The sequence below is a fragment of the Bos javanicus genome, chromosome 16 (genome assembly GCF_032452875.1).
Source record: "Bos javanicus breed banteng chromosome 16, ARS-OSU_banteng_1.0, whole genome shotgun sequence".
Lineage (NCBI taxonomy): Eukaryota > Metazoa > Chordata > Mammalia > Artiodactyla > Bovidae > Bos > Bos javanicus.
Genome location: NC_083883.1, coordinates 62,090,383 through 62,116,919, shown reverse-complemented (window position 1 = coordinate 62,116,919; position 26,537 = coordinate 62,090,383). Strand labels below are relative to the sequence as shown.

At 47.5% G+C, this 26,537-nt stretch overlaps 1 protein-coding gene and 1 long non-coding RNA gene across 6 annotated transcripts in view; one reads left to right on the top strand and one right to left on the bottom strand.

Annotated features, from left to right (window-relative positions):
* The window catches only part of QSOX1 (quiescin sulfhydryl oxidase 1), a 41,539-nt gene extending 37,294 nt beyond the window's left edge, over positions 1-4,245 (bottom strand). For both annotated transcript variants that reach the window (XM_061383375.1, XM_061383376.1), the window contains exon 1: positions 3,840-4,245. In XM_061383375.1, the coding sequence (XP_061239359.1) occupies positions 3,840-4,230 (391 nt within the window). In that variant the 5' untranslated portion in view covers positions 4,231-4,245. The remainder of the gene's footprint in view (positions 1-3,839) is intronic.
* Positions 4,246-5,029: 784 nt separating this feature from the next.
* Positions 5,030-23,058, top strand: LOC133228052 (uncharacterized). Of its 4 annotated transcripts, XR_009730040.1 has the most exons (5): positions 5,030-6,584; positions 9,503-9,616; positions 11,079-11,192; positions 18,664-21,070; positions 22,307-23,058. It is a non-coding gene; the product is annotated as an uncharacterized LOC133228052 (long non-coding RNA). The 4 variants fall into 4 exon arrangements; XR_009730039.1 differs by lacking the exon at positions 9,503-9,616; XR_009730038.1 differs by having other exon boundaries at positions 5,030-9,616; positions 20,866-21,070.
* Positions 23,059-26,537: the final 3,479 nt, after the last annotated feature.

The following is a 26,537-nucleotide window of genomic DNA, read 5'->3' as shown; positions in this document are numbered from 1 at the left end:
CTGGCTGACACCCTGGGTCTGAGTCAAGGGGAGCCATGGGAGCAGCAGAAGCCCTGCTCCCCACGGCCTCATGGGGATCCCGTGAGGCTCATGTCCCCAGTCTGCAGGGGTGTTCAGTGAGCGGCTGCCCTGGGCCAGGCTCTACACCAGTAGCGCAAGGGTACCAGCAGGATGCGAGGGCCACACCTGGGAGAGAAAGGGAGGGACCGACACCGCTCGCTGTCACTCAGCACCCACGTCTCACACGTCTCATCTCCTCGCTCTTCACCTGCGTTACCCTTCCTCCATCTCCCGCCTCACCACCTGGCCTGGCTCTAAAAAGTCAGGAGGAGCTGGGTGCAAGAACCTCCTCCAGTGCAGACACAGAGAACAGACTTACGGACCCGGGGCTGGGGAGGGGTGGGCGGGGAGGAGGAGAGGCTGGGACTAATGGAGAGAACAGCATGGAAACACATACACGACCATATGGAAAACAGATAGCCAGTGGGAATTTGCTGTATGACTCAGGAAACTCAAACTGGGGCTCTGTGACAACACAGAGGGGTGGGATGAAGTGGGAAGTGGGAGGGAGAGACTCCAGAGGGAGGGGACGTATATGGATACCTATGACTGATTCATGCTGATGTACGGCAGAAACCAACACAATATTGTAAAGCAATTATCCTTCAATTAAAAATAAATACATAAAAAAAAGAGAGAACCTCCTCCAGCATCTGTGTAATCTTGGGCAAGTTACTTAACTGTTTTGTTTTAAACAGGACTATCTGTTGCTCAGATGTCTTCTCACAAAGATTGTCTAAAGGCCTGTAATGGCCAATAAAGGCCTTTAGCACAGTGCCTGGCAGAAGGCAAGTGTGTAATAAATAACTATTTAGATAAAGGCCTCTGTGACTTTGCCCTTCCCTGAATCCCCACAACAAGAAATGGCTAAGCCACGCTCCTTTGACCCTTTTCAAATATAGCTTCTTAGGGGTGCCAATTTCCCTGCTGGGTGATTTACCCAATAGTAATGTAAACAGTGCTTTGTACACAGAAGTCACTCAACAAATATTTGCTGATTGATTAGCCGGTAAAGAAGCCTGAAGGTCTAAAAGGAACACAATTTCCCAAATGTATGGTGAGGTAACAAGAGCTGCTCTGGAGTAGAAAGGGATGATCTGGGTCCTTAGAAACAGGTGCTTTGCCCCAGGGTAACAACTGCCCCAGAGAACCTAGCCCACAGGTTACTGAAGAAATGAGCCCTGGCCAGTCAGATTGAATGCCTGAGGCCAACTCGGCAGGATTGCACAATTTTCTCCCCTACTTCCACCCCGCCCATAACCTTCCACAGTCTCACTGCTCCTACCCAACACATTCATACCAAAGGCAGAGGGCAGGGGCCACAGGCCCCTGGGCCTGTGGTGGTGGGAGAGCAGCCCTCTGCTGGTCCACAACCAAACTTTCTCAAGGAACCTCAGAACACAGAGGTGTTGAAGGGCCTCACCAGGAAACACCTCCTTGGACTGGAGTGGAGGCATTCTTTATCACGGCAACACAACACCAGATTCGACAAGTCAGTTCCCCCAACCTGATCCTGCTTAGGGAGCTGACACCTCCATGGCTCATGAGAGACTCCAGGTTTTCACCTAAACCTCCTACCTTTCATGGACTGCGGTTCATCTCCACAGACACCATTTTCCTTTCTAAGGGTAAGTTTTGACTTGCTTTTTTTAGGGAAAGACTCTTACTTCCTACAGTGGGGAGAAGACCCTCATCTAGGAGCAGGCAGGGTCAGTGTCTGGATGTACAATTCACTGGAAATCTCTAGGTTGCAAGAGAATGAACTCATGAGTCAGCTGGAAGGTAATCTTTCTGTCCATCACTCTCAAGATCTAAGAATCTTCTAGATGGAGTCCATCTGTAGCCACTAAGGACCTCTTATGGCCTCAAAGTAGAAACTGACCTAGGACTTTTTATGATGTTCAGGACCACAGTGTCCCCTGAACACCTAACACTGCTTAGGTGTTCAGATTCCACGTTCAACATTCTACCTGCCTCCTGCTTTGACCAGATGTGTAGATATCACTGAAATAGCATGAAGAACTGCTGAGAAAAGGCACATTTAGGTGACAGAACTGTAGAGGCCTGCAGACAAGTGTCTATATGTAATTTGGAGGGAAACTGGTTTATTGGTTTTGTTTTAAAATAACTTTCCAAGACCATATGGCTAGACCATATGATACATCTTTCCATCTGGCCACTTCAGCAACCACTGTGCAAGCTGCTCCAGGGAAGAAGGGGCCTGAGTTTGAAAACCAACATACAAATTTACAAATGTAACATCTACAACATCTACAAATGTAACAACATCTCTGTGTGTTGGTCACTCAGTCATGTCCAACTCTGTGTGACCATAGCCCACCAGGCTCCTCTGTCCATGGGATTCTCCAGGCAAGAATACTGCCCTCCTCCAGGGGATCTTCCTGACACAGGATCGAACTCCTGTCTCTTATGTCTTCAGCATACACAGGTGGGCTCTAGTGCCACCAAATGCACTACTCTACCGCAAACAGTTAAGTTTATAAAAAAAAATACCAACAGCACAGCAGGGGAACAACAGCTCCAGTTGTTTTCTCTCCAGGAAGAGGCCTATTCCCTAAAGACAACTGCAGTCTTCATTCAGTGACCACTGAAGGCCAGGAGCCCTGCTAGGGCCCTAGCACCATAAGCAGGAAATAGCTCCACTCAGAGCAGCATATCAGAAATACAGCACTACCACATACCAGCCCCGCCCAAATACCCACCACCCGGGCTAGACAGATGGATGACCCCACAGGGATCTTGACTTGCAGAAAGGAAACTGAGATACTGTACATCGAGTACTTACTCAGGAAGCTGACATTTATTGTAGTAAGCACTAGATAAATATAAATTACTATGGTTGCCATATTTATTCAGCTCCAAAACTTAAGTTTTTAAAAACATTAACATTTCTGTAATGGAGGATGCCTTTAAATCCCTATCCATCTATTAGTGATCATCTTATCCCTCTACCTCTCAGGCTGATAGTAAAAGAATGGCAATTGACGGTCTCTTTAGAATGAAGAAAACATGGTATTAGCGGCCAGGCCAATGAATGGTAAAATGGAGTAAGGGCCAAAGACACACCAAGAGGCTGCCCTCAATCAGGCCTCTGGGCTCCTTAGGTTAAAGCAGAAGGAAGGGGAGACAGAGGAGGGCCCAGAAACTAAAGCCGGAGGCAGCAGGTCAGGAGAGGCCTGGAAACAGGAAACAGGGAAACTCTGCCTCAAAGATAAAGCTGAGAAAGGAGTCTACGTACCAGCTGGGTCTGCTAGCCAAGGGGTGGGGCAAGGAAGGAGGGAGTGGGGATAAGAGGGCAGTCGAATGAGTACTGATCCCATCGCAGCTGGGGAACTCGGTAGGAGGGGTGCTGCTGCCACAAGGCTGAACTACAGGAAGCCGTGTAAGGTGTCAGCGAGGAGGAACAAAGGCGACCACGTCGCAGGCATGGGGGCCGTAAGCCGGCAGAAGACTGACATGGAAAGCAGGGCAGGTCTGCGGACCCAGACCGCGGGAAGAGGGAGAGAAATTCGGGACATCGGCCAAGGGGAAAAAGAAAGCGAAGGGCGGGAGCTAAAGATGGAGCTGAGAGCTGGGAAACTGGGCGCGGGGGTGGGGAGGGGGGTGGGAGGGGCAGAAAGAAAGATGGGCGGAGGTGATGGGCAGGGGGAAGCGGGCAATGCCGAAGGGGGCTCCGCAAGGCAGGTGGCGGGGATCCGCCCGGATGGGACGAGGAGAGCGAGCCTCCCCCCACCCAACCCCGGCACCCAGTTTCTCACCTTTAACGTCGTTGGCCAGTGCCTTCCACGTCGGGGCAAAGGCGATGCAGTGGCCGCACCAGGAGGCGAAGAACTCCACCGCCCAGGCGCTGCTGGAGCCCAGCACCGTGCGGCGCACCGTGTCCGCCCGCAGCAGCGTCAGTGGGTCGGAGGACGAGTAGAGCGCAGAGCGCGGGGCCGCGCCAGCGCCACGCACCGCCAGCAGCAGCGACAGCAGCATCAGCAGCCGCGACGGCGGCGGTCCGGAGCCGCGGCCGCACCACCCCATCCTCGGCCGCCGCGCCGAGGCCACCGCTGCGCACAAGTTTTCGGAAGACTTGGAGCTCAGCGGCTCCGCCGCGGCACCTCCTGCCTCTGTCGGGAGGTGGAGCCCGCAGACCCCGCCCGCCATGGTCCGGCCCCGCCCCTGGCCCCGCCCTCTGGCCCTGCCCGCCGGCCAGAGAGGCGACGAAGGCAGAAGCCCGGCGCTGGTCTCCCCGCCCGGCTGCGAGCGCCTCTCTTCGCCGTTCGCCTAGACCTCAGAGCTGCTCGGGTTCTCGCCTCCGCCTAGAAAAGGCGGAGAGCGCAGCCCAGGCCCTCGAGCCCCGCCCGCCAAATGATAGGTGTGGAACATCCGCTGGGGCAGAGTCCCGGGCGACAGAGTCTCTCTGGGCGACCCGGGGAAGTTGTTTGGCTTCTCATGGGCCCCGTATCCAACGGAAAAGGAATCCGTTGGAATGGATTGGACCGATGGACGTTGTTCCCAGAAAGTGCTGGGGATCCCACCAAGCGACGAGAAGTTGTGACTTAGAAGCATGTGGGAGAGAGGGAGGGGTGGAAAGACAGTCTCTTGAGTGTGTAACCACAATGACCCCACGGGGATCAGATGTGTCCACACCGCCTGAGGCCTGTGACCATCCAAGGAAAACATATTTGAGGGCTTCCTGATAATGAATTAGAAGCCCCCTCCCATCATAGACTGGACTGGATTGGCATGGCCCATTGGGTGGCGTCAGAGTTTGCTCAGCGCGCAGTTCTGGCCACCTGGCTCCCAGCAGCCCAGGTCCCCCACATCTAACCCTCCAGTCTGCTCACGGATCTCCATATTGACTTACATATCCCTCTCAGGAGTAACCCAATAACTAATCTTGTGTGCGTGTGTATTAAGGTGTTAATTATTAATTTTCCCTGCTCTACCTTTTATAGCTCCAATGCTGGGTTATCTTCAGGGGAGCAGGTGTTCCTCAGAGTGTTGTCACAAGTGATCTTTTTCGTCTGTGCCTCCTGGGTTAGCCCACCTTGCTTGTAAGTCTTCTGAGACTAGATTTGTTATTCATTCAACATTTATCTAGTAGTTTCTTTGTGCGAGGCGCTGCTGTAGGTACTAAGGCTAAGGCAGTACATAAAATCAAGACTCTACAGTCATGGAACCTACATAGACAAGGATAGAGACATAAATGTAGATCCTGTGTTGACAAAGGTTCTGAAGAAATGTACGATGAAGTAAGAATAAAGTGACAGAGGAAGTGGTATTTTATTTGACAGAGGAAGTGGTATTTTATTTTAGATAGGGAGGTCAGGGATAGACCCATCCCTGATATTTACAGGGCCAGGGCAAACAGTGCAAATGGAGATAAACATATCATGTGTGTGTGCTCAGTCATTAAGTCACATCCGACTCTTTTCGACCCCCATGGACTGCAGCCCTCCAGGCTCCTCTGTCCATGGGATTTCCCAGGCAAGAATACTAGAGTGGGTAGCTATTTCCTTCTCCAGGTGATCTTCCCGACCCAGGGATCAAACTCATGTCTCCTACATTGGCAGGCGAATTGTTTACCACTGAGCACCTGGGAAGCCCCACACGTATATCTACCTAATTTAAAATTATAAGCCAGTCTAAACTTAGGTAGAAATCCTGTCCTTTCATCTTGACAAGTACACAGTCACAAAAATCTGGAAGGCCAAACTTAAGTTTAGGATTCTCAGACTCCCCCTAAGATGTGCACTGGAATGGGGCTTCTTGGGTGGTAACTGGTCCCTGGCCCTCAAACTTCCTCCCGTTCTTTGCACCCCAGCTCTGTCCCACTCTTCATGGGACTTTGTGCCTGCACCTATAACATCCCTGTCTGCGTATCTGAGCTCCAGCCATACCTTTAGCAAATAGCCCATCCTTGGTTCCTCAAGAGAATAGACCTTGAGGAAAAGGCTGACGTAGTCTCTGGAAGTTGGCCTGGTACTCTTGGAATGGGAGTTCTAGGGTCTCGGGTACTCCCTGTATGATCTAAGAAGAGGTGAGGCACAGGAGCTTTGGGTGGGCACATCCCCTTGACCCATGGGCTTCTAACTCTGTGGAAAGGGGCATGGCTGGAAGAGGACTGGAGAGCTCAGAAGACAAGGTAGGGGGTTCCTCTTGCCCCCAGTCTGAAGGCAGTTCTAATGAGGTAATATTTGATCCAAAGACCCAAATGGAGAATGGGAGGGAAACTTGTGTCAATGTGGAAGAGTGTTCCAGGCAGATATCTGGAGGCTGGGGCTTTTGCTCCCTTCATCCATTCATATTCTCTGTGCCAAAGTCTTGAACTGCACAGATAGTCCCCTGGCAACCTGGGATTCCCAGGGATGGATGCACTCCAGTGGTGAGATCAGGTGCCGATAAAAGTCAAGTGCCTTCACTCTGTTGTTAAACAGTGTTGTAGTTATCTTCCCTAGGGAATTAAGGGGACAATGTTGGCTGAACGTGAAGAGTACCTGGGAAGGACAGCCCATGTAAGTACACAAAGACTTGTTTGTTCACATATCTATTTCAGATCATATCAGAAATAGAAAAGAATACAAACGATAAGAATGGAATAAGGTTTCTTGGCAATTTCTTCTTTGAAGAAATTAGCATTGAGACTTATAAAATCTGGAACATCAGTGTCTCACAACAGTCATACGGGGGTTCTCAACTTTAAGTCTCAGAAGTCTGTTTAAACAGAATCTTAAAAGGAGTCTCAGATCAAAGCAAGCTGAAAGGTATGACCTACAGCAGTAACCACTTTCTGTGGTCCATGGGGGCTTCTTGGGAACCCTAGGGATCCCTTTGACCACCATGTGAAAACCACTGGTCTAGCATTGAAAACAGAAAACATAATTTTACAACTTCCTGGCTTGCTCTTCCAGGAGCTTCCTGGGATGAAAAAGTGCCAGAGAAGGAAATCTACTTGGGGATAGGGCATGGAGGGGGGACGACGTGCCAAGGAAAGGATTGAAAGTGGGGGCATTTGGGAATTCCTAGCTGGTTCCCTGTTCCCCTTCCTGCATACACGTGGTAGGAAAGTGAGGCAAGATAAATCAGATGCGAGAATAAAAGTAACGGCTAATAATTTGCACCTGCTCTGCTGAGCACTTACAGACGCTACTCATTTAACCCTCACCCCATCCTTATGAGGTTGAGAATATTATTATATTATCTAATTTTTACCAATGAGAAGACTAAGGTCAAAGGAGCCCTGTTGACTTTTCCACTTGTGAATCATTCGTGTGTTATGTGTGAATAAAAGGGAATTTGGGAGTCTTTCCACTAAAAACAAGATAGACGGTAAGAGGAATGCAGCTTCTACACCAATACAGATGGTGATGGTGAGCAACAGAATAGTGTTTGGTAAAACGTGTCATCCAGTGGCAGAGCACTAGATGACTTTCTACTTACTCACTAGCACTGAGGATCAGAGAGAGTGTGAGCCGCTGGAAGGCAAGGGCTGAGCAGCAGGGAAGGAATCGTGGCTTTGTCCCTTCAGAACTTGCCTCTTGGTCTTCAAGGTGAACCTCTCCATGCCTGGGCTCAGTTGGAATACCCGTTGTGAAAATTGGAAGAGAGGTCGTGAGAGTCCATTATCAGTTAGATATGGCAGGAAAGAAAAGGCACCTTCAGAAGGATGGCTGAGGGGATTGCTAATGGATGGACTGGTTCAGAGGTGTGTGTGGGTGGAAGGACCTGACAAGACGTGTAAGGTCCCTAGCAACTAATGACAGAAGTCCTTCTTGCACTCCTCCAAAGGAGGAAATTATGGGAGGGAACTCTGCGAGGAAGACTGGTGGAAGCTGAGTCCAGGAAGAGAGGCCTCCCAATAGGAGCCGTGACCACAAAATGCTGCCACTGCCAGGGACACAGAGCCAGGAGGAAAGCAGGGAGGCACCAGGGAAATCTCACTTCCATCTCTTTCTCCCCCGGTCCTCTGCTGTCTTGCCATCACCTCCATTGGCCAAACTCAATCAAAACCGGAAGTGAGGATGTCCTGATTATAGTCCATAAAAGTGGGCTTCTGAGACAAAAGGCTGGTTAGAGGAAGGTAGAGGAGGCAGAATACTGTACCTAAACTTGGGCACTTCGAGGCCTTAGAAATGAGAGTGGGAAACACAGAAATCCCTGCCCGTCCTTTTGTGAGTCTCCTGGGTGGGCGCAGGGAACTGGGGGTCTAGCCACCCACTGGAGAGAGCCAGCATGCAAGGGCTTAGGCAATCCCTTCCCAGCTCCTTATTCTTTCCTGCTCACACTTAGCCCAATGGTCTTATTCTTGATCTGTCTGAGGAGACTGAGGTCCAGAAAGGTGAAGGCGCTTGCGCAAGGTCTCACAGCAAAGTAATGGTAGAGTTCATTTTCATCAGGCTTTCCAACATAGCTATTGAAATATTAAGATGAGGACCTCTGTGAAAAGGATAAATGGGGCAGAGCCCCATATTCAGGTAGAGCTTCCCTGGTCCCCAGGTCATTTGGCAATTCAAAGGGAATAGGTACCTCCCCCACAACAACATACTATTCTAACCCCTCTGCTTTCTCCCTCTTTCCATCCTCATTCCACAAGGACAAGCAGATTATTTCAAGTGAAGATATAAGGCTGTAGTCTCCAGGGCTTTCTGTTAGAGCTCTCTGGCCAATATCAAGAGGCAAGCCTTTTAGGAACCTGCAAGTCATCAAATGAGGCCTGAAGTCAAAAGCATCAGGGCCACAAGGCTGAGTCGCTGGGGTGGAGGTTGTCCAGTCTTCCCCTCAGGAGACTTCTGGGGACCTTGCCAACCTTGTGATACTGTGGGATTGGTTTGGGAGAATGTTAGGCTCCTAGAATAGATGTCTGTGCACTTACTGAGCGCTTCCTATGGGTTGAGCACTGTTAAGTAGAGGGGCTTGGGGTGGGAGTATGGGGGGCTGTCAGTAATACCCCTGTGTCCCGTCTCAAGCAAGGAACAAGCACAGAGAGCAAATGGAGACGCAAACGCCTCCACTTTCTCACAGACGAAATTGACTGGAGAATGTGGCTTAGATGCACTTTCACGAAGCGTTCCTAATTAAACGTGACTCCAGCTCTTGACGGGCTGAGCCTGTCCGGTAAGCTGGCTGAATGGAGGAAAAGACTTCGGTGGGCACCTGCTGGCACACAGGCTGCCAGGTGCCAGAGGAGGAGATTCCGGAGAGACTGAGCCATACGGTGGAGTTCCTTTCCCAAAACTTACCAGTTAGGTCACCATCCTTCCTCTCAGTGAGGCAAGCAAGGACCAGAAAGAAGATGGCCATGTCCTCCTGCAGCTTGTTCTGTTTCAGGGACGAAGTGAACAGAAATTCCACTTATTAACCCTGAATGTTTTACATGTTTTATCTCACTTAATCCTCCGTACTATCCTATAATATTGTGATCTCCATGTTACAGACATAGTCTCTGAGACATAGAAAGCTAAATAACTTGCCCAAGGTCACACAGCTCTACAAGGACAGAGTTGGAGTTCAACACCAGATTTCTGCATGGATTAATCAATTTGTCTTGGTACATTAAATTTTTTTTAACTTTTTAAACAATGCCCTCTATGTGGAGTCAGACTCATAGCCAGGAAGCAAAGGATCCAGGCTGAATTGCTAAAACCTTTTGCCACATCTTCAGAGTTACAATAAAGCCATTTCAAGACAGCTCATGCAGTAATACAGATCTGCAAGTCTTGAAGTAAGCTTGCGGAAGACTTCTGTAATGTTGTCTGTTTTATACATTTACTACCTCATATTATTTGTTTGTTGGCTGTCAGCCCTCAGAATTTTAGTCAAGCCTTTGAAAATTCCAGCCTGTCTTAGAGGAGATGAGATAAATATTTAATCCAGAATCATGAGCTGGAGCCAGTTTGGTGGGGGTTGCTACAGAGGAAACAAGAAAACTTCAAAGGGATGTCAAAACTCAGAGGAACAGGATCTGAACCTCTTGGTCAGTTGAAGGGACTGCCTGAGATTCTGGGATTTGTCTGAATAAATGAGCACCTTAGGAGGACTTGGTTATACTCAAGAAAATCCTAAACTGAATCAGCTGAAGCAGGGAAGGTGACTCAGTTCAGTTCAGATGCTCAGTCATGTCTGACTCTCTGCAACCCCATGGACTGCAGCATGCCAGGCTTTCTTGTCCATCACCAACTCCCGGAGCTTACTCAAACTCATGTCCATTGAGTCAGTGATGCCATCCAACCATCTGATCCTCTGTTGTCCCCTTCTCCTCCCGCCTTCAATCTTTCCCAGCATCAGGGGCTTTTCCAATGACTCAGTTCTTTGCATCAGGTGGCCAAAGTATTGGAGCTTCAGCTTCAGCATCAGTCCTTCCAATGAATATTCGGGACTGATTTCCTTTAGGATTGAATACTGGAGTGGGTTTCCCAAACCGAATCAGCTGAAGCAGGGAAGGGGACTCAGTCGCCTCAAAGAACTAAATCAAGGGTAGGACAAAGCCATGCCTAGACTCTGAGACACCATGACACCATCTTGCTCTGCATTTCTGGTCTCTGTACATTGGCATTATTTTCTCAGCTGGGCTGCTTCTGAGAGTCCAGAATTCTGGTTGTATGCTTTCAACTTTGAGATCAGAAGGGGGGGAAAAAAAGCAATAGAACTTCTCTCCTGATCCTAGTTTGAAAAATACTGGAGAAAACTCTGGTCAGGCTTGGATTGTTTGTTTATCCCCAGATCAGTCACTGTGACCAGAGAGGTCACATCACTATTGGGGTGAGCACTGTAACTGGCAACCCCAACCATAAGTACATGTTTGGAGTAAGAAAGGATCGGTTTTCCAAAGAAAAAGGAATACTGTTATCAGGGGAAGAGGGTAAATGAGGCGGCACAGACTAAAGCAGGTTGTGACCAGAGCCTGGAGGCAGAGGCGGACAAATCCAGTGGGAGAAAGTGAAAGAGCCTAGGACAGTATCCAGGACAGCAGGGCTCAACTAATTCTCTCTTTCTTTCTTTGTTTTTTAAAGTAGAAGCAAAGGGACTCCTCTGATGGTCCGGAGGTTAAGAATCCGCCTTACAATGCAGGGGACACCGGTTTGATCCCTGGTCAGGGAACCAAGATTCCACATGCCCTGGAGCAAGTAAGCCTGCATGCCACAACTAAGACCCAACGCAGCCAAATAAATATTTTTTAAAATAGTAGCTAAGTCTGGGTACTCCAGGAGGTCACAAGACCTATGTAGCTGTGTCATGAATGCATCAGAAATTTTCAGATATCCAGATAAATTTGACTTAAGCCATTTAGCTGCAAAAAGAGGGACAGCACATGCAGAGAAGAAAGGCTATCTTGCAGGAGTTTGCCTAGTCCACAGCAGGCACTGTTAGTGCTTTCTGCATGAATCACCCAGATGAAATACCGAGTGTGTTAATGTTCCCAGATGACCACGTCAGTGTCCAGGTGTGTGTGGATAAGAATGTTGTTCTTATTTTACGATGGCCTTGCTTATCAGCAGATACCCTGAAGGACTTCACAAGGCCCCACCTCTCCTTCCTTATGGACCCACTTGCCCTGTGCTGCGGTCCACAGTTCAGCCACACCCCGTCCAGCCCTGGTTTTCACTCCCTGCCCAGCCCCTTGAGAGGATGCTTCTGTTGGACAGATGGACTTTCTAGGTGCCCAGACACCACTGTCGCATCTCCCGGGGTGCCATGCTCTGCAGTTTGGTGGTCGGCTGCCTCATTTGCAGCTGGGGACTGTACCCTCTAGTCCAGAAGGGGAGTTTGAATGTAGTGTCTGCTTCTGTACTTCCATAAAAATATAAAATGCCCTGTCCACCACTTGATGAGCCTGAAATTTCCTAGTTGACCTTCATGGTCTCCTCTTCTTAACTTTGCCTTATCAAAAATAAAAGTTCCCTAACCTCCTGTTCTTTCTGGAAACATTGTTTGTGTTATTAATCTTGTCTTGAAAGTAATCACACTTGTGATTTACCCATTCACTAACTGTGGGGTGTGTCTTTGCATATCCTGGTTGATGCTCAGATATTGGTCAGAAAAGATAATCTTTTATCCTTGTGGCAGCTATGAATCATTTTTAAAGGGTACCCCAACATTTTCTGGGGCTTCCCTGATAGCTCAGTTGGTAAAGAATCCGCCTACCAATGCAGAAGATATGGAGATGCAGGTACAATCCCTGCATCAGGAAGATCCCCTGGAGTAGGAAACGGCAACCCACTCCAGTATAACTGCCTGGAAAATTCCACGGACAGACATGCCTGGCAGGCTATAGTCCATGGGATCACAAAAAGTCAGACATGACCTAGCGACTGAACAACAACAAAAGCCCTTCTCCAGACAACCTACACAACATGTTCTAATCCAACAGACAGCTTTTGCAGGGAACCTGAGTTGGAAAACTTATTGCCACTCTGGGGTCCCTCTGGGAAGCAGACATTCAGCAAGGGGCAAGGCAGGACCTGCCAGGTGACAGCCGCAGACAATACAGCTGCAGATAATACGGCTGGAGGAGCACCCCAAGGAGAGGAAACCCCGCTACAGATTTCCCCTCCCTTTGAGGCGTGAGTTTCTCAGCCCTCCTGGAAACAGGTGGAGGTGGAAGGGACTGCTCAGCTACGAAAGGGAGTGATCTCAGCACACAGAGGCTATGGCTAGATGAGCACCCTCCCAGACACTCCTCTCCAGCCTTCAGGGATCCCCCTGCCATGGCCAGGAATCATAAGATAGACTCCACCCATGACGAAAGAGCACATTTCACACCCAGACAGGACCGGACAGTCCACGAAGCACTTTGCCACATGCTGTCTCCTTTGATGGAAGTAGGCGTCGTCAAGCCTGATGACGACGGTTACGCAGAACCGAAGCTCAGGCAGGCTAAGAAAGTTGCTCCAAGGGTGTGTGTCTAGTAAGAAACATACTGCAGAGCCCAACCCTGACCCGACAGACCACCCACAGTCCCAGCACCCGGGGGAGAAGAAAGAGAAAGCTAAGGCCACTTCCTTCCTTCCTTTCATAATCAGATGACTTCCTCTAGTCTAAGACAAGCCATTTGCTATCATTTTGTCTTTCCTCAAACCTCCAGCACGTCTCTCTCCCCATACCCTCCCGTGAGCATTTCAGGCATTTGGATGACAGAACAAGCCCTTGGACGGGAGCTCCTCCTCCTTCCACCAAACTGCAAACCCCTTACACCTGTGCTCATCTGCTTAGTCTCCCTTCCAGCTCCTTCCTCTCATCACCTCCAACCCCTCCGCTTGTGGCTCCATAATTTTGCTTCCGATCCTCTCCTCCTGCCCCCACACACCTAACTCTTTCTTGGTACTAAATTGATTCCTTCAGCAAACAAACATGCTCTCTATCTACTCCTAAAACTGAGAAAACAAGGGCCTTCCCTGATGGTCCAGTGGTTAAGAATCCGTACTTCCACTGCAAGGAGCAGGGATTTGATTTCTGGTAAGGGAAGTAAGATCCCACATGCTGTGCAGGGCAGCCAGAAAAAAAGAAAGAAAGAAAAGAAAAGAAAAAAGAAAACCGACAAAACAAAACTCCTAGGTGAACGTACATCTTCCCCCCAGGTACGGTACCATTTCCTTCCTTCTCTTCACAACCAAACTTAACAACAGGGTTGTCTGTATTCACCGCTTCCACTTCCTCACCCCGCCCTTTCCTCCTCAACCCATCCTGGCCTGGTTTCTGACACTGCCCATCAAGATTAACCACAAGCTCCTGGTTAATCAGGAGCATCACCTGGTCCACCTCCCACCTCCTTCCTCTCACTTGCAGCCTTGACACAGCAGATGGCCCCCTCTTTCTTGAAACCCTTTCTTCTTTTTGCTTTTAGTTTAAACCACATGAATCCCTTTTCTATTGCTACAGTAACAAATTATCTTACTTAGTGGTTTTAAACAAGGCAGTTGGTCATCTTACGGTTCCATAGGTCAGAAGTCCAACACTGGCTAACATCTAATTGCTGGCTGCTCTGTGTTCCCTTCCAGAAGTTCTAGGGGAAAATCTGTGTCCTTGCACATTCAGATTGTTGGCAGAATTCATTCCCTCAGTTGTAGGACTGAGGTCCTACATCTTTGCTATCAGCTGAGGACTATTTCCCAGCTCCTGGAGGCAACTCATTCCTTAGCTCCTCCATCTTTAGAGCCTGCAGTGGGGGAATAAATCCCTCCCATATTTCAAGTCACTTCTGCCTCTTCCAATATCATCTCTCTCTGACCCCCTCTCTACCTTCCTTTTTTATTTTTAAAGACTCTGTTGGTAAGATTGGGCCTACCCAGATAATCCAGGCTAAGCTCTCCATCTCAAAGTCTTTAACCTTCATTGCATCTGCAAAGTTCCTTTTGCCATGCCAGGTAATGTATCCCCAGGCTTCGTGGATCAGGTGTGGACATCCTTGGGGTCCACTGTTATGCTCTCCTTGTTCCCCTCCTACCTCACCAGTATCAGATACCCACAGCTTCAGCTTCTACACTTTTTCCACAAGCAAGCCCAACACTCTTGTGCCTTTAAAACATCATCTACAAAGCAATGCTCCTAAATTTTTATTTTCAGCTGTAAATTTACTCTTGAATTCAAGATTCGTCTATATGACTCACATTTCCACTTGAATATGTGACCGTCATCTCAAACCTAGCACATCCAAACTGAAACTCTGGGTTTTCCTTTATAAACTCTGTCCCTCACCCCCACCCCACCCCGACACCAGCTTCAGCCAAGTCAGTAATGGTATCACCTAGCCCCTTGCTGGGGCCCAACCCTGACTCAGACATCTGAGAAATGCTTAGACATGCTGCGTTTCTGTTTTTAACTCACCTTTGTCATCCAGTCGATTAGCCATGCTCGTTGACTTGTGCTTCACCCACATCCCCCCACCCCCACTATCCCCAGGCCTCCACTGCCTTTCACCTGGGCCACTACAGTCACCTCCCCGTTGGGGTCCAGTTTTCTGTCTTACCCTTAACCCAGTCTCCACATTGCAAACAGACCGAGTTTTAAAAATACGACCTAATGCAGGGGGAGGGAGGAGGGAAGCTCAAGAGGGACGGGATATATATGTATATGGGCTTCCCAGGTGGGGCCAGTGGTAAAGAACCCACCTGCCAATGCAGGAAACATAATGAGACACAATTGGATCCCTGAGTCGGGAAGATCCCCTGGAGGAAGGCATGGCCACCCACGCCAGTGTTCTTGCCTGGGAAATCCCATAGACAGAGGAGCCTGATGGGCTGCAGTCCATGGGGTCACAAAGAGTTGGACACGACTGAAGTGACTTAGCATATATATATATGTGTGTGTGTGTGTGTGTGTGTGTATGACTGATTCGCATTGATGTATGGCAGAGACTACCACATTGTAAAGCAATTATCCTCCAAAAAAATTATGGCCAGACCAAGTCATGTTCCTACTTAAGTTTTCTGAACATAGTTAAAATGAAATCTGTTGCCGAGAGCCTGGCTACTCCAAGAGTGGTCCACGGGCCAGTGGCATTGGCCTTACCTGGGATCACGTCAGGAATGCGGAATCTCAGGCCCCACCTCGGACTTTCTGAATCTGAACTTTGACAAGATCCCAGATGGTGTGTAGGCATATTATATTTTGAGAAGGGCGTGATCTCGTCCCTCTTTACCTTGCTGACTTCTGTTACCTATCACTCTTCCCTCTGTGAACTACGTATAAGCCACGTAGTTCTTCTCTCTGCTTCTTACATTGTATCAAACATGCTATGACCTCAGGCGCTTGCTCTGGCCAGTTTTCTTGGGACATCTTTTCCTGGTCGTTCACAGAGCCAATCCCTCCTCATTGTACAGGTCTCTGCTTAACACCACCTCCTCCGAGGCCTTCTATAAACATCCTGTAGAAAGCAGTTCCCCTCCCCTCAATAGTCATCACTCTCCCTTCACCCTACTTGATCGCTTTCACTCCTCTTAATCTCTAGCAGTGAAAGCCGTGTTTATTTCCTTGCTTTCCTGTTAAATAGCTTCCTCTCTCCCTCTCCCCTGTCCCAAGAAGGTAAGACTAACAGAGGCACAGCCCCTAGTCTGTCTTGCACAGTCTGGTTACCTGGGGCCTGGAAAGTGCCCGCTGCCCAAGCACGGTTTCCGAATGAATTAGCAGCCAGTGCTGCATCCCTCTCTCTCCCACTCCCTTCTGCTCCTGCCTTTCCAAAATTTCTGTTCTATTATATGTTCTGGCCTGAGGACAAATCAGGCTTCCAGAGTGCCTGACTCTTGGAATTCTCCAGTTCTCCAGGAAGAGCTCTTGCCCATCACCAGTTAAGAAATGAGTTTTCTGGGAGCACTCAATCTGTTAACAACTTTGAGGATGCCTGACTAAGTCCAAATAATAATTACACTAAACTGATGGCACTTACATAACCTTGCTGTTTGCCATGCATTGTTTTAAACACTTTACTGACACTAAGCTCACTTATTCTTCAGTTATTCCTTATTACAATGATTTCCTTTAAAAAAAAATGTGGAGAACAAGGAACAGAGAGATTACTGTGCTCAACGTTTCACAGTAAGGAAGTGGCAACAACAACCTCCTTAGGCTCAGACTGAAGTGCCTCTGCCCTGGGCCTCCTGGTTTAGGAGGCCCTCTCTGGAGGGGTCTCTTCCCACAGGGTGGAGAATCCACGGGCCAAGGAGAAAACTCCCACCCCCCTGCCCCCCAGACCACGCTGGGGTGCCTGGGACTGTGGAATTCCCATCCCAAATGACCATGAGTCTGCTCCCAGGGCCTCTCCCCTGGGTTCATCTTCTTGAGGTTGGGCCATGCTCTTGAGTGGGCCCAAGTAGTAGCCAAGCAGCAGCTTTGTGCAAAAAACCATGGGCAGAGCTTGAATATGCAGGCTCAGTGTCCACACATGTGTGGCAAAGCCCCTTAAGAGGTAGGACAGAGCAGGCTCTAGAAGAGGAAGGGAGGGCCTTGGGCTGGGGCCCACTTTCCCCATACCTCCTCAGTCAGACACAGAGCTCCGCGGAGCCCGAGAGCTCTAAATCCAAACCTGGCCTCCCAGGTCATCGTGGAAGCTTACGTGTCAAAGTCAGAAGAGAGAACACGTTTCACTTAACAGTGTGTGAGCTTGATTGATGACTTTTAAGTAGTTTAAACGTGTAGATATATGGCCTGTGGCCTCCATCTCTCTTCCTGTCCTGCCCCCACGAATTTTAGAGGTGGATCTAAGCGGACCCAGGTTGCCTGTCTCAGGGTGGACTAACCCCTGCGGTAACGGGGCCACGCTCTGGCTATGACTCTGTGCTCTGGGCGGGGGCCCTCTGATCCCAGGGCAGTTCTCCCCGGTGGCTGTCCTGTCCTCCAGTTGTCCCTGCCCTGGGAGCTCAAATAGTGGTTGTTTCCACTGCATCCTGCAGCCCCTGGGATCCTCTGTCACTGGCACCCCATAGGGCGGAAGGGCTTGGGAACAGCTGCTCTGACTCATGTCCTGACACTGCATATGACTTGGGTTCAAGTCTCAGCTCCACCAGTTGGGCAAATTATATCACTTGATGTAATGTAATGATGTAAAGTGATTTCATCACTTGATGAAAGTGAAAGTGGAGAGTGAAAAAGTTGGCTTAAAGCTCAACATTCAGAAAACGAAGATCATGGCATCCGGTCCCATCACTTCACGGGAAATAGATGAGGAAACAGTGGAAACAGTGTCCGACTTTGTTTTTCTGGGCTCCAAAATCACTGCAGATGGTGACGGCAGCCATGAAATTAAAAGACGCTTACTCCTTGGAAGGAAAGTGATGACCAACCTAGATAGCATATTCAAAAGCAGAGACATTACTTTGCCAACAAAGGTTCGTCTAGTCAAGGCTATGGTTTTTCCTGTGGTCATGTATGGATGTGAGAGTTGGACTGCGAAGAAGGCTGAGCAAGGAAGAATTGATGCTTTTGAACTGTGGTGTTGGAGAAGACTCTTGAGAATCCCTTGGACTGCAAGGAGATCCAACCAGTTCATTCTGAAAGAGATCAGCCCTGGGATTTCTTTGGAGGGAATGATGCCGAAGCTGAAACTCCAGTACTTTGGCCACCTCATGCGAAGAGTTGACTCATTGGAAAAGACTCTGATGCTGGGAGGGATTGGGGGCAAGAGGAGAAGGGGACTACAGAGGATGAGATGGCTGGATGGCATCACTGACTTGATGGACGTGAGTCTGAGTGAACTCCGGGAGTTGGTGATGGACAGGGAGGCCTGGCGTGCTGCGATTCATGGGGTCGCGGAGAGTCGGACACGACTGAGCGACTGATCTGATCTGATCTGATGGGCTCTTCTATGTTCTGTCTTTAAGGCTTATGTGGGAGCGTCTACATAATTCAGTGATCTGCTCTGAGGCCCAGGGACAATACCTCGTGGTTCTCAAAGTAGCTGCCCAAAGGCCAACCTCGTAGCCTGGAGCTGGAGGGAACTAAAGTGAAGAGAGGCATGGCCGGCCCCTCGTGGCAAGTCCTGTGCCGGGTGGATTTGTCCTGCACTCTGCCCACTGTGCCAGGGACTCTGTGGACCCTAGGGAGTCTTGCAGTCCCGGAACGGGGTGAGCTGGCCTCCACCTTCAGAATTGCCTACTTCCCTTTCAGATTATTCCACCTGTGAGCTGTGCTGGTCTGTGGCTTCCCCTTCACTGAGAATGACTGCACCACACACTCAGACCCACACACAGACGTAGCCACGCATGATTTTTTGTTGTTGAAGAGAAGTCTGTCAGTCGTGTCTGACTCTTTGCCACCCAATAGACTGAAGCCTGCTGGACTCATCCATCCGTGGGATTTTCCAGGCAAGAATACTGGAGTGGGTTGTGATTTCCTTCTCCAGGGGACCTTCCTGACTCAGGGATTGAACCCAGGTTTCCCACATTGCAGGCAGACTCTTCACTGTCTGAGCCACCAGGGAATCCCCCATGCATATTGTTTTAGATTAGGTGACTTTAGTGGCTAAAAATAGATCTACATTTAACAAGAGTTTAATGCTCTTATTGAGAAATGAAGATTGCCTCTCCTCTCATTGTGAAAACCATCTTAGGCAAGATGTTCTTGAGGGTGGAGTTTAGAACACCAGGGATTTCTAAAGAGCAGGAGGCTGAAGCTGACATTCCTTCCTTTGTCTTGTTTGTGCAGATGTGGGGTCTGAGTTCAGAGACAGGAATCTGATCTCTGTGGTCCTAACCCAGGCTAGGTGACTAAAGGACCTGGTTAAAGTACTGGTTGTGGACCCAAGAGGATTTCTCTCTTCTCTGGACAACCATGGAAGTCAGGCCTCAGCAGGCTGTTTTCTAGCCTGTTTTCAGAAGAAAACAAGTACCCACATTCAGGACCTGAGCCCTAACACTAGAAGGCCTCTGTTGCCAGATGTAATATATGGCTTTTGATCTGATTATATGGATTCAAATCTGGCTCCACCACTTGCTAGCTGAATCTTATTGGGCAAGTTAATTACTTTCCCTATGCCCAATCATAATATCTATTAAATAGGCCTGCAAATAGTATCTGTTTCATAGGCTGCTTTGCCAATTAAGTGAATTAATATACATTGATACACTTAGATGAAAAGCATTTAGAAGGACTTCTAAATATTCTGTCATATTATATTACTAACCATCCAAGGGGGGGCAGGAAATTGTGCCATTGCGTTACACTATGATAACCTCTGGGTGATCGTAATGCTGACCTGAGCATAGGTGTGTGATGAGGCCATGAGCCCAGGCTGCGGGGCCTTTGCAGCCTGTGCTGAGGGGTTTGTTTCTGTTCTAAACAGATGGGGAGGTATTTAAAGATTTTAGCTCTTCTGTTATCAGTCCTGAATATTCACTGGAAGGACTGATGCTGAAACTCCAATATTTTGGCCACCTGATGTGAAGAACTGACTCATTTAAAAAGACCCTGATGCTGGGGAAGATTGAAGGCATGAGGAGAAGGGGACGACAGAGGATGACATGGTTGGATGGCATCACCAACTCAATGGACATGAGTTTGAGTAAACTCTGGGAGTTGGTGATGGACAGGGAGGCCTGGTGTGCTGCAGTCCATGGGGTCGCAGAGTCGGGCACGACTGAGCGACTGAACTGAACTGAACTGAACTCTTCTGTGGACAGTTCTTGGGGGCTTTTCTAGGATATGAGGACCTGAGGCCTTAGGTTGCCCTCCCAGAATTACATGGAAGAAGATGGAACCTCTCCTGAGCCCCGAGGAAGATGCTCCAATAGAAGGGACAATGACCAAAAATCCACACAGGAAAAGGCCTGGCTTTGGGAGCCGGAGAAACCCGGGTGAGTCTAGGCTGTGTCACTCATAAACTGTGTTTTGGGGCAAGGTTGCTAAACTATCAAACCTCAGTTTCCTCACCTGTACAATGGGGCCTGCCTCGTAAGGTTGTTGGGAGGACCAAATCCACTGATGTTTGCAGAGGGCCCAGCACCCGGGTAGCTAGTGCTCACTGAATTATCCTATGAATCGTCGCGGCCTTTGTTGGAGGGTCTGCTAATGTGGAGGTCGTGAGGGGCAGCGTTGTGCAGAACAGAGGCAGGAGCAGTCCAAGCTTGAGAGGACGCCGGGGCCTCCATGCAGGGTGCAGTGCCCTTCCGGACCTCGGCCGCTTTCCACACTCACCACACCTACTGCTAATTAACGATGCGACCTCTGGGACCAGGAAAAGGCAGGGTGCATGCCCATGGGGAGAAGATAGGGGTGTTAGGCGCTTTGAAAAGTTATACTCTCCACTGTAAATTAGTAGGGAAGATTTCTGGTGTAGTCTTCAATTTATGAGACTTATTCTGGCTTCTCTAGGGTGCCTGGACGTCTCTGGGAGAACTGATACCTTCCTGTCTCTAAGCCTCTCAGGTTGGGGAACAGACCCCTGGTCGTGGTGAAGAGTTCAGTATCGCTCCATGAAGCCTCTTGACAGGGGCCGGTGGACCTTCCCTGAGGCCTCCCGCCATTCAGATGTTCGTAGCTGTCGGCATAGTTGTCCCCTGTGGTTGCTGAAGAACTGGTAAGTGGAGTCACGCACCAAATAAAGTTAAATACGGCTGTCACGTGGTCTCAGCCTATCTCCCCGAGCCTATCCTCCCCACGTGCACCCTGCTCCTGTAAGCCAGCCCACCTGTCTGTGCTCACATTTTCCCTGCATGAAGCTCCCACTCAGACCTCTCTTTGTCAAGCCCAAAGCTCAGGACCCACACCCTTCCAAAAGGTTTTTTTGATACCACAGGCCACAGTCATCCTCCCCACCTCTGAATAACCTGAATTAACAAGAGCATCCTCTCCCAGCCTTCCACGTCTCCGTCAAACGCACACCACTGACGTCAGGCTAACACCTCTCTTTCCATCAATGCCCCATTCAGTCAGCAGCAGCCCAGGGCCTCCCTTCTGAAAGGCACTCCCTCTCTACAGCTCACTCTCTAGTCTATGTCATTAGCTTCCCCTGCAACAGCTTCTTCGTTCATTGTTCAGCAGCCAGAGGGAGATTTTCGAAGTACAGACTTGACCTTGTCACTCCCCTGGTTACGGCTCTCCCAGGTGACATACGGGAGAATAGACCCCAGCCCCACGCCACGGCCAGTGAGGCCCTAGCTCAGCATCTACCACCCTCCCTTGCTCACAGGGCTGCAGACACACCCGTCTATTCTCTATTCCTCATTCACAGCTGAGAACCTTTGCACTGGCTGTTCCCTCTGTCTGGAATGCTCTTCCCTCAGATCTTCTCATCATCCAGGTCTCAGCTCAAGTGTTAGCTTCTCAGAAAGGCCTTCCCTGACCTTTCTGTAGAGAGTAGTTCCTGCCCTACCCCCTCTTTACTTCACCTGTTCGTCAATCTTCATAGATCTTACCACTCTCCTCATTACACTTCCCTGCTCGCCTCCCCCCACCCCAGCCGTCCATCCTGCTGTGTTTCACGGGCATGTGGGATCTTAGTTCCCCAACCAGGGATCGAACCCACACGTTCCCTTGCAGTGGAAGTGTGAAATCTTCACCACTGGACTGCCAGGGAAGTCCCAAGATATATATTGCTTGTTTTATTGTCTGTCTCCTCCTGCCTGAATGTAAGCAAGTAGAACAGCGACCTAGATTTCTTGATTTTTTGTGGGGATTGCCAGTGCGTAGAACAAAGCCAGAAAATAGTGGACGCGTGGAATGCATGGATGGATGATGAGCTTGGCCCTGGATGGCTGCTACCTAATGGTTTCCTTTACTTATTAACACGGATGTGTTTTGCCTCCACACCCAGATCGTAAATCATGCAAGGGAAATTTGAAGACCTTCCGGCTAATGAATGAGATCAAGAAAAATGGCTTTGTCTCTAGTGCGTTTAAAGCTGGAGAACTTGCTCCATTTTGTGGCTATTTGGTATGTGGTTGTTCCCAGCAATGAAGAGATGGATGAACGCCCAAGGCCCTTCTGGTCATAATAGAGCACACGGAAGGGTGTTGACATGATGACACGACCGGTCAGCAAGCGCTCCTCAGTTACACCTTTATTTAGTCACAAACTCATAACTCTGCCAAGAAAGTCAGCAGCTTGGGATATATACATTTGCAGACACTGCTGGTTGTGAAACAAATAGTCACATCCCCATTCTTCTTCCTTACCTATGGGACCTGCCCTCAGAAGCTGAAAATTCTGGATACTTGCTGAGTTTCACAATTTGAGGAGGACACTGGCCAGTGACACATCAGAGGACGTTGGCTGGGACTTACGGGAATAATTGAAAATATTTTTTAAGTTAAAAATGTTGAACTTTGAAAGGGGCGAGGGATAAATTAGGAGTTTGGGATTAGCAGATACAAACCACTACTTATAAAACAGATAACAAGCACAGGGAACTGTATTCAATATCTTCTAATAACATACAATGGAAAAGAATATGAAAAAAATAATATACATATATGGATATATCAGAATCACTTTGCTGGGCACCAGAAACTAGCACATTGTAAATCAACTACACTTCAATAAAGTAAATTATTTTTTAACTTTGAACTTCTTTTGCTGACATAAACACATAGTTCTTCTTGACTTATATGAATAGCTTCTCAATTCTTTTTTTCTCATCAAAACATTTAACAAAAATTGCAGTAGCAGAGAAAATAATAATAATAACAACAAGAAAGAGACATGAGAGGAAATGGGAATCAGGGCAAGATTGATCCCTAGGCTCCATGAATACATATTCATTCCCTAGTATCATTTTAAATGAATTTCCCCTTGTAATTTCTGGGAATAACTCCATTCTCTGGGTAAAAGAGAGAATGAAGTAGATAGAATCCCTTTCCTCCCTTCTCCCTTTGGATGATGTGTGAGAACAAGGTACTTGGAGCTGCTCTGGACACCCGGCCATCATGAGGAAGGGATCAAAGAGAATAAAGCTGACACAAAGCTCTAACGTTGCACAGTCATTGACAGATCCCAGCACAGTCTACCTCTAGATTCCTTGTTGTGTGAGAGGTCCAAGACCCTCTTGTTGATCTACTTTTAGCCAAGTATTCTGTTCCTTGCAGTCAAATGACTATTAGCTGTGAGAGTTCCCAGGAAAATTTATTTTTCATATTGGTTATTTCACACATTGAGGTCCTTAGCTCTTTTTATAAGCAAAGATGTAGAAACCGAAATGGTCTTGTTTCCAATCACTGGCTCTTCACTGAAGAACCAATTAACAGTTTTGTTAATTGGTTCATCTTCTTCACCAGAAAGGTACAGTTTCTCCCAGCTTCTATTCTGGGTCTCCCAGAGTGATGAAAATAGTGTATGGAGGCTTCTTAAGACAAACTTTCATGTTATATACATTTTGAGCAATTGTTCTTTGAAGGAAGTAGAATTAACAAGATACTGGTCTCAAAGACCAGAAGCAGGAATGGTCAATATTGCAGCTCCCAAGGAATTCTTGGATAAATGCCTTTTCTACCCCCTGTCTCTCACTGAAGAAACTCAACCTTGAGACTCAGAGTAGGAATTTGGAGTTTTAAAATTCCACTTAGCTCATCTAATTGTTTAAATCAATTTTCTCAAAATAGTAGTAATAACACTGACAGACCAGTTAGGGAAGTTATTTAGATGATTATTACTTTTCAAAATATTTTGACTGTGCTTAAAATGGGTCATCACACATGCCTCTTTGTATTGTGGAAACTCAGAATCCTGGAATGTGTTTGGAGCTAAAAGAGTGGTTTTGGGTTTCCTGATGTGCATTCTTAAGACAAAATTGCATAAAATGTATTTTTCAAGAATATCCTTGTTCAAACAAAGACACACAAAAATTTGATATCTACTTACAGACGATGCCAGTGTCACGAAAACAAAATAAATTGTAAGAGTTACAGAGCCAAGGGAAATGTGGGCCTTCTGAATGTAGTTCTACTCAAGTTGACACATTGAGGCCGCTAGTTAATGACGCAACAGGACAAATCACTTCCCTACAATCGAATGCACATCTTTAATCTTTTTTTAATATGCAAAAGAACTAAAATATTTTTAATTGTGTTAAATGCACCATTTCAATTACACATCAACATTTTTTAATGACCTTGAATCTAATTCTTAGTTGAAATGAAAAATATTTAGGTCGAAAAGCTGTGACCTAAAGTTAACTTTTGCAGATAGTAGTATCAGAATAGTGTTGAAGTTGTAAGAGGAAAAGGAGTATAATTCTATCTAAATGTGGTTAGAGAAGTAAATGAAGAGAAGCTGAATATGGTCTTTTTGGTGTGGCTTTATTTTGGGGCAGAGGGAGTATTAATTTTTATTATCCAGGTGATTCTTGTAGGGACTTCCTGGTGGTCCAGTGATTAAGATTCTGTGCTCCCAATGCAGGGGGCCAGGGTTCTATCCCTGGTTGGGGAACTAGATCCTGCATGCTATAACAAAAACCCAGTGGAGTCCCCCAGAAAGTGATTGTACATGGCAAAAAAAAAAAATTTTTTTTTTTTTATTAAACACAGATACACAGAGGAGTCTTCAATCTCATTTCTCTAGTTCGCATCATCCAGAAGCACCCACTGTTCATCATTTCATTTCAGATTTTTGCTCTGGTCTTTACCTTGGTGTTCTTATACTTTAGCTACTGAATGCCTGTATTCCTCAGGGTTCTCCAGAGAAACAGAACCAATGGCATGTATGTGTGGAGAAAGAGAAAAAGAGAGAGGAACTGTAGGGATTGGCAGGTACAAAATCACCAAAGCAGGCCAGCAGGCTGAGTTAAGAGCTGATGTTGCAGCTTGAGGCCAAAGGCTGTCTGGGGTCAGAATTCCCTCTTCCCTGTGGGGCCTCAGTCTTTTTTCCTCCTCCTCTTAAATCCTTTACCTGAATGGACAAGGCCTACCACATTATGAAGAATAATCAGTTTTATTGAAAATCTACTGATTTAAATGTTAATGTCATCTAATACATAGAGACATCTAGACTGATGTTTGATCAAGTTATCTGGATACTTTGGCCTTAAGTTGACACATGAAATTAACCATCAGATTTGCTAGAATGGTAGATGCATATTTAATTCTCTGATACCACCCTTCCCTTCCTCATCTTCTCAATATAATGATATCACAATATTCAATTTTTAATTATAAACATTGTTTCTAGTTGAGTCAAGCAGTATGTCATGATTGTTCCCTGTTTGTACAACACTGTTTTTCCTCATCTTTTCATTACTCATTCTTTGAACCTATTACTAAGTCTTTTCTCACCTTCCAGCAGCCTACCAATTAAAAGTTTCCCATGATTAAAACATCAGGTTATTTCCTACTCTCTTCTCCACCCTCCCTTCCACCCAGAGACCTTCCTTCTCGAGCTGTCCGTCCCCCTGCTCCAGTCTGAAATGACTGTTCCTTAGGTGTGCAAGATAGTCGTCATCCTGGAAATGCCGTTTCCAAGTCATCTTGGGAGTTTCCCTCACAGTCTTCCTGGAGTAGAGCCCTTGTTTCTGGATGCCAAGTCTTTACCTTTCATGGTTTATGAGAAAAGGATGCTTGATAAGTAAGGACTTAGCATTTTTGAAAGTGTCCATATTCTGCCTTAACACTTGATTCATTGTTTGGCCAAGTGTAGACTTTTGGATGAAAATTATTTCCATTCAGTTTTTGAAAATTCTGCTGTATTTTTCTTCTCCGAAGAATGATGATATTTTTATCCCTAATCCTTTACATGCAATATTTTATTTTTCTCTGCAGAAACTTTAAGAATTATTTCTTTACCTACAGAGTCCTGATAGTTCACAATGACACGACTTACTGGGGATCTGTTTATTGTGCTGGACGCCTACTGAACCATTTCCAATGAGAAGCTCATATATTTAATTTGCAGAATTTTTTCTTGTGTCATTGCCTCTTGTTTTCTCTGTTCTTGTTAGATGTCCAGTTAATTAGGTGTTAGATTTCCTGGATTGGTTCCCTGATTTTATCTATTTCTTTCCTATTTTTATCTACCTTCCTGTTTTATTTTCTAGAAGGACTTCCTTAATTCTATCC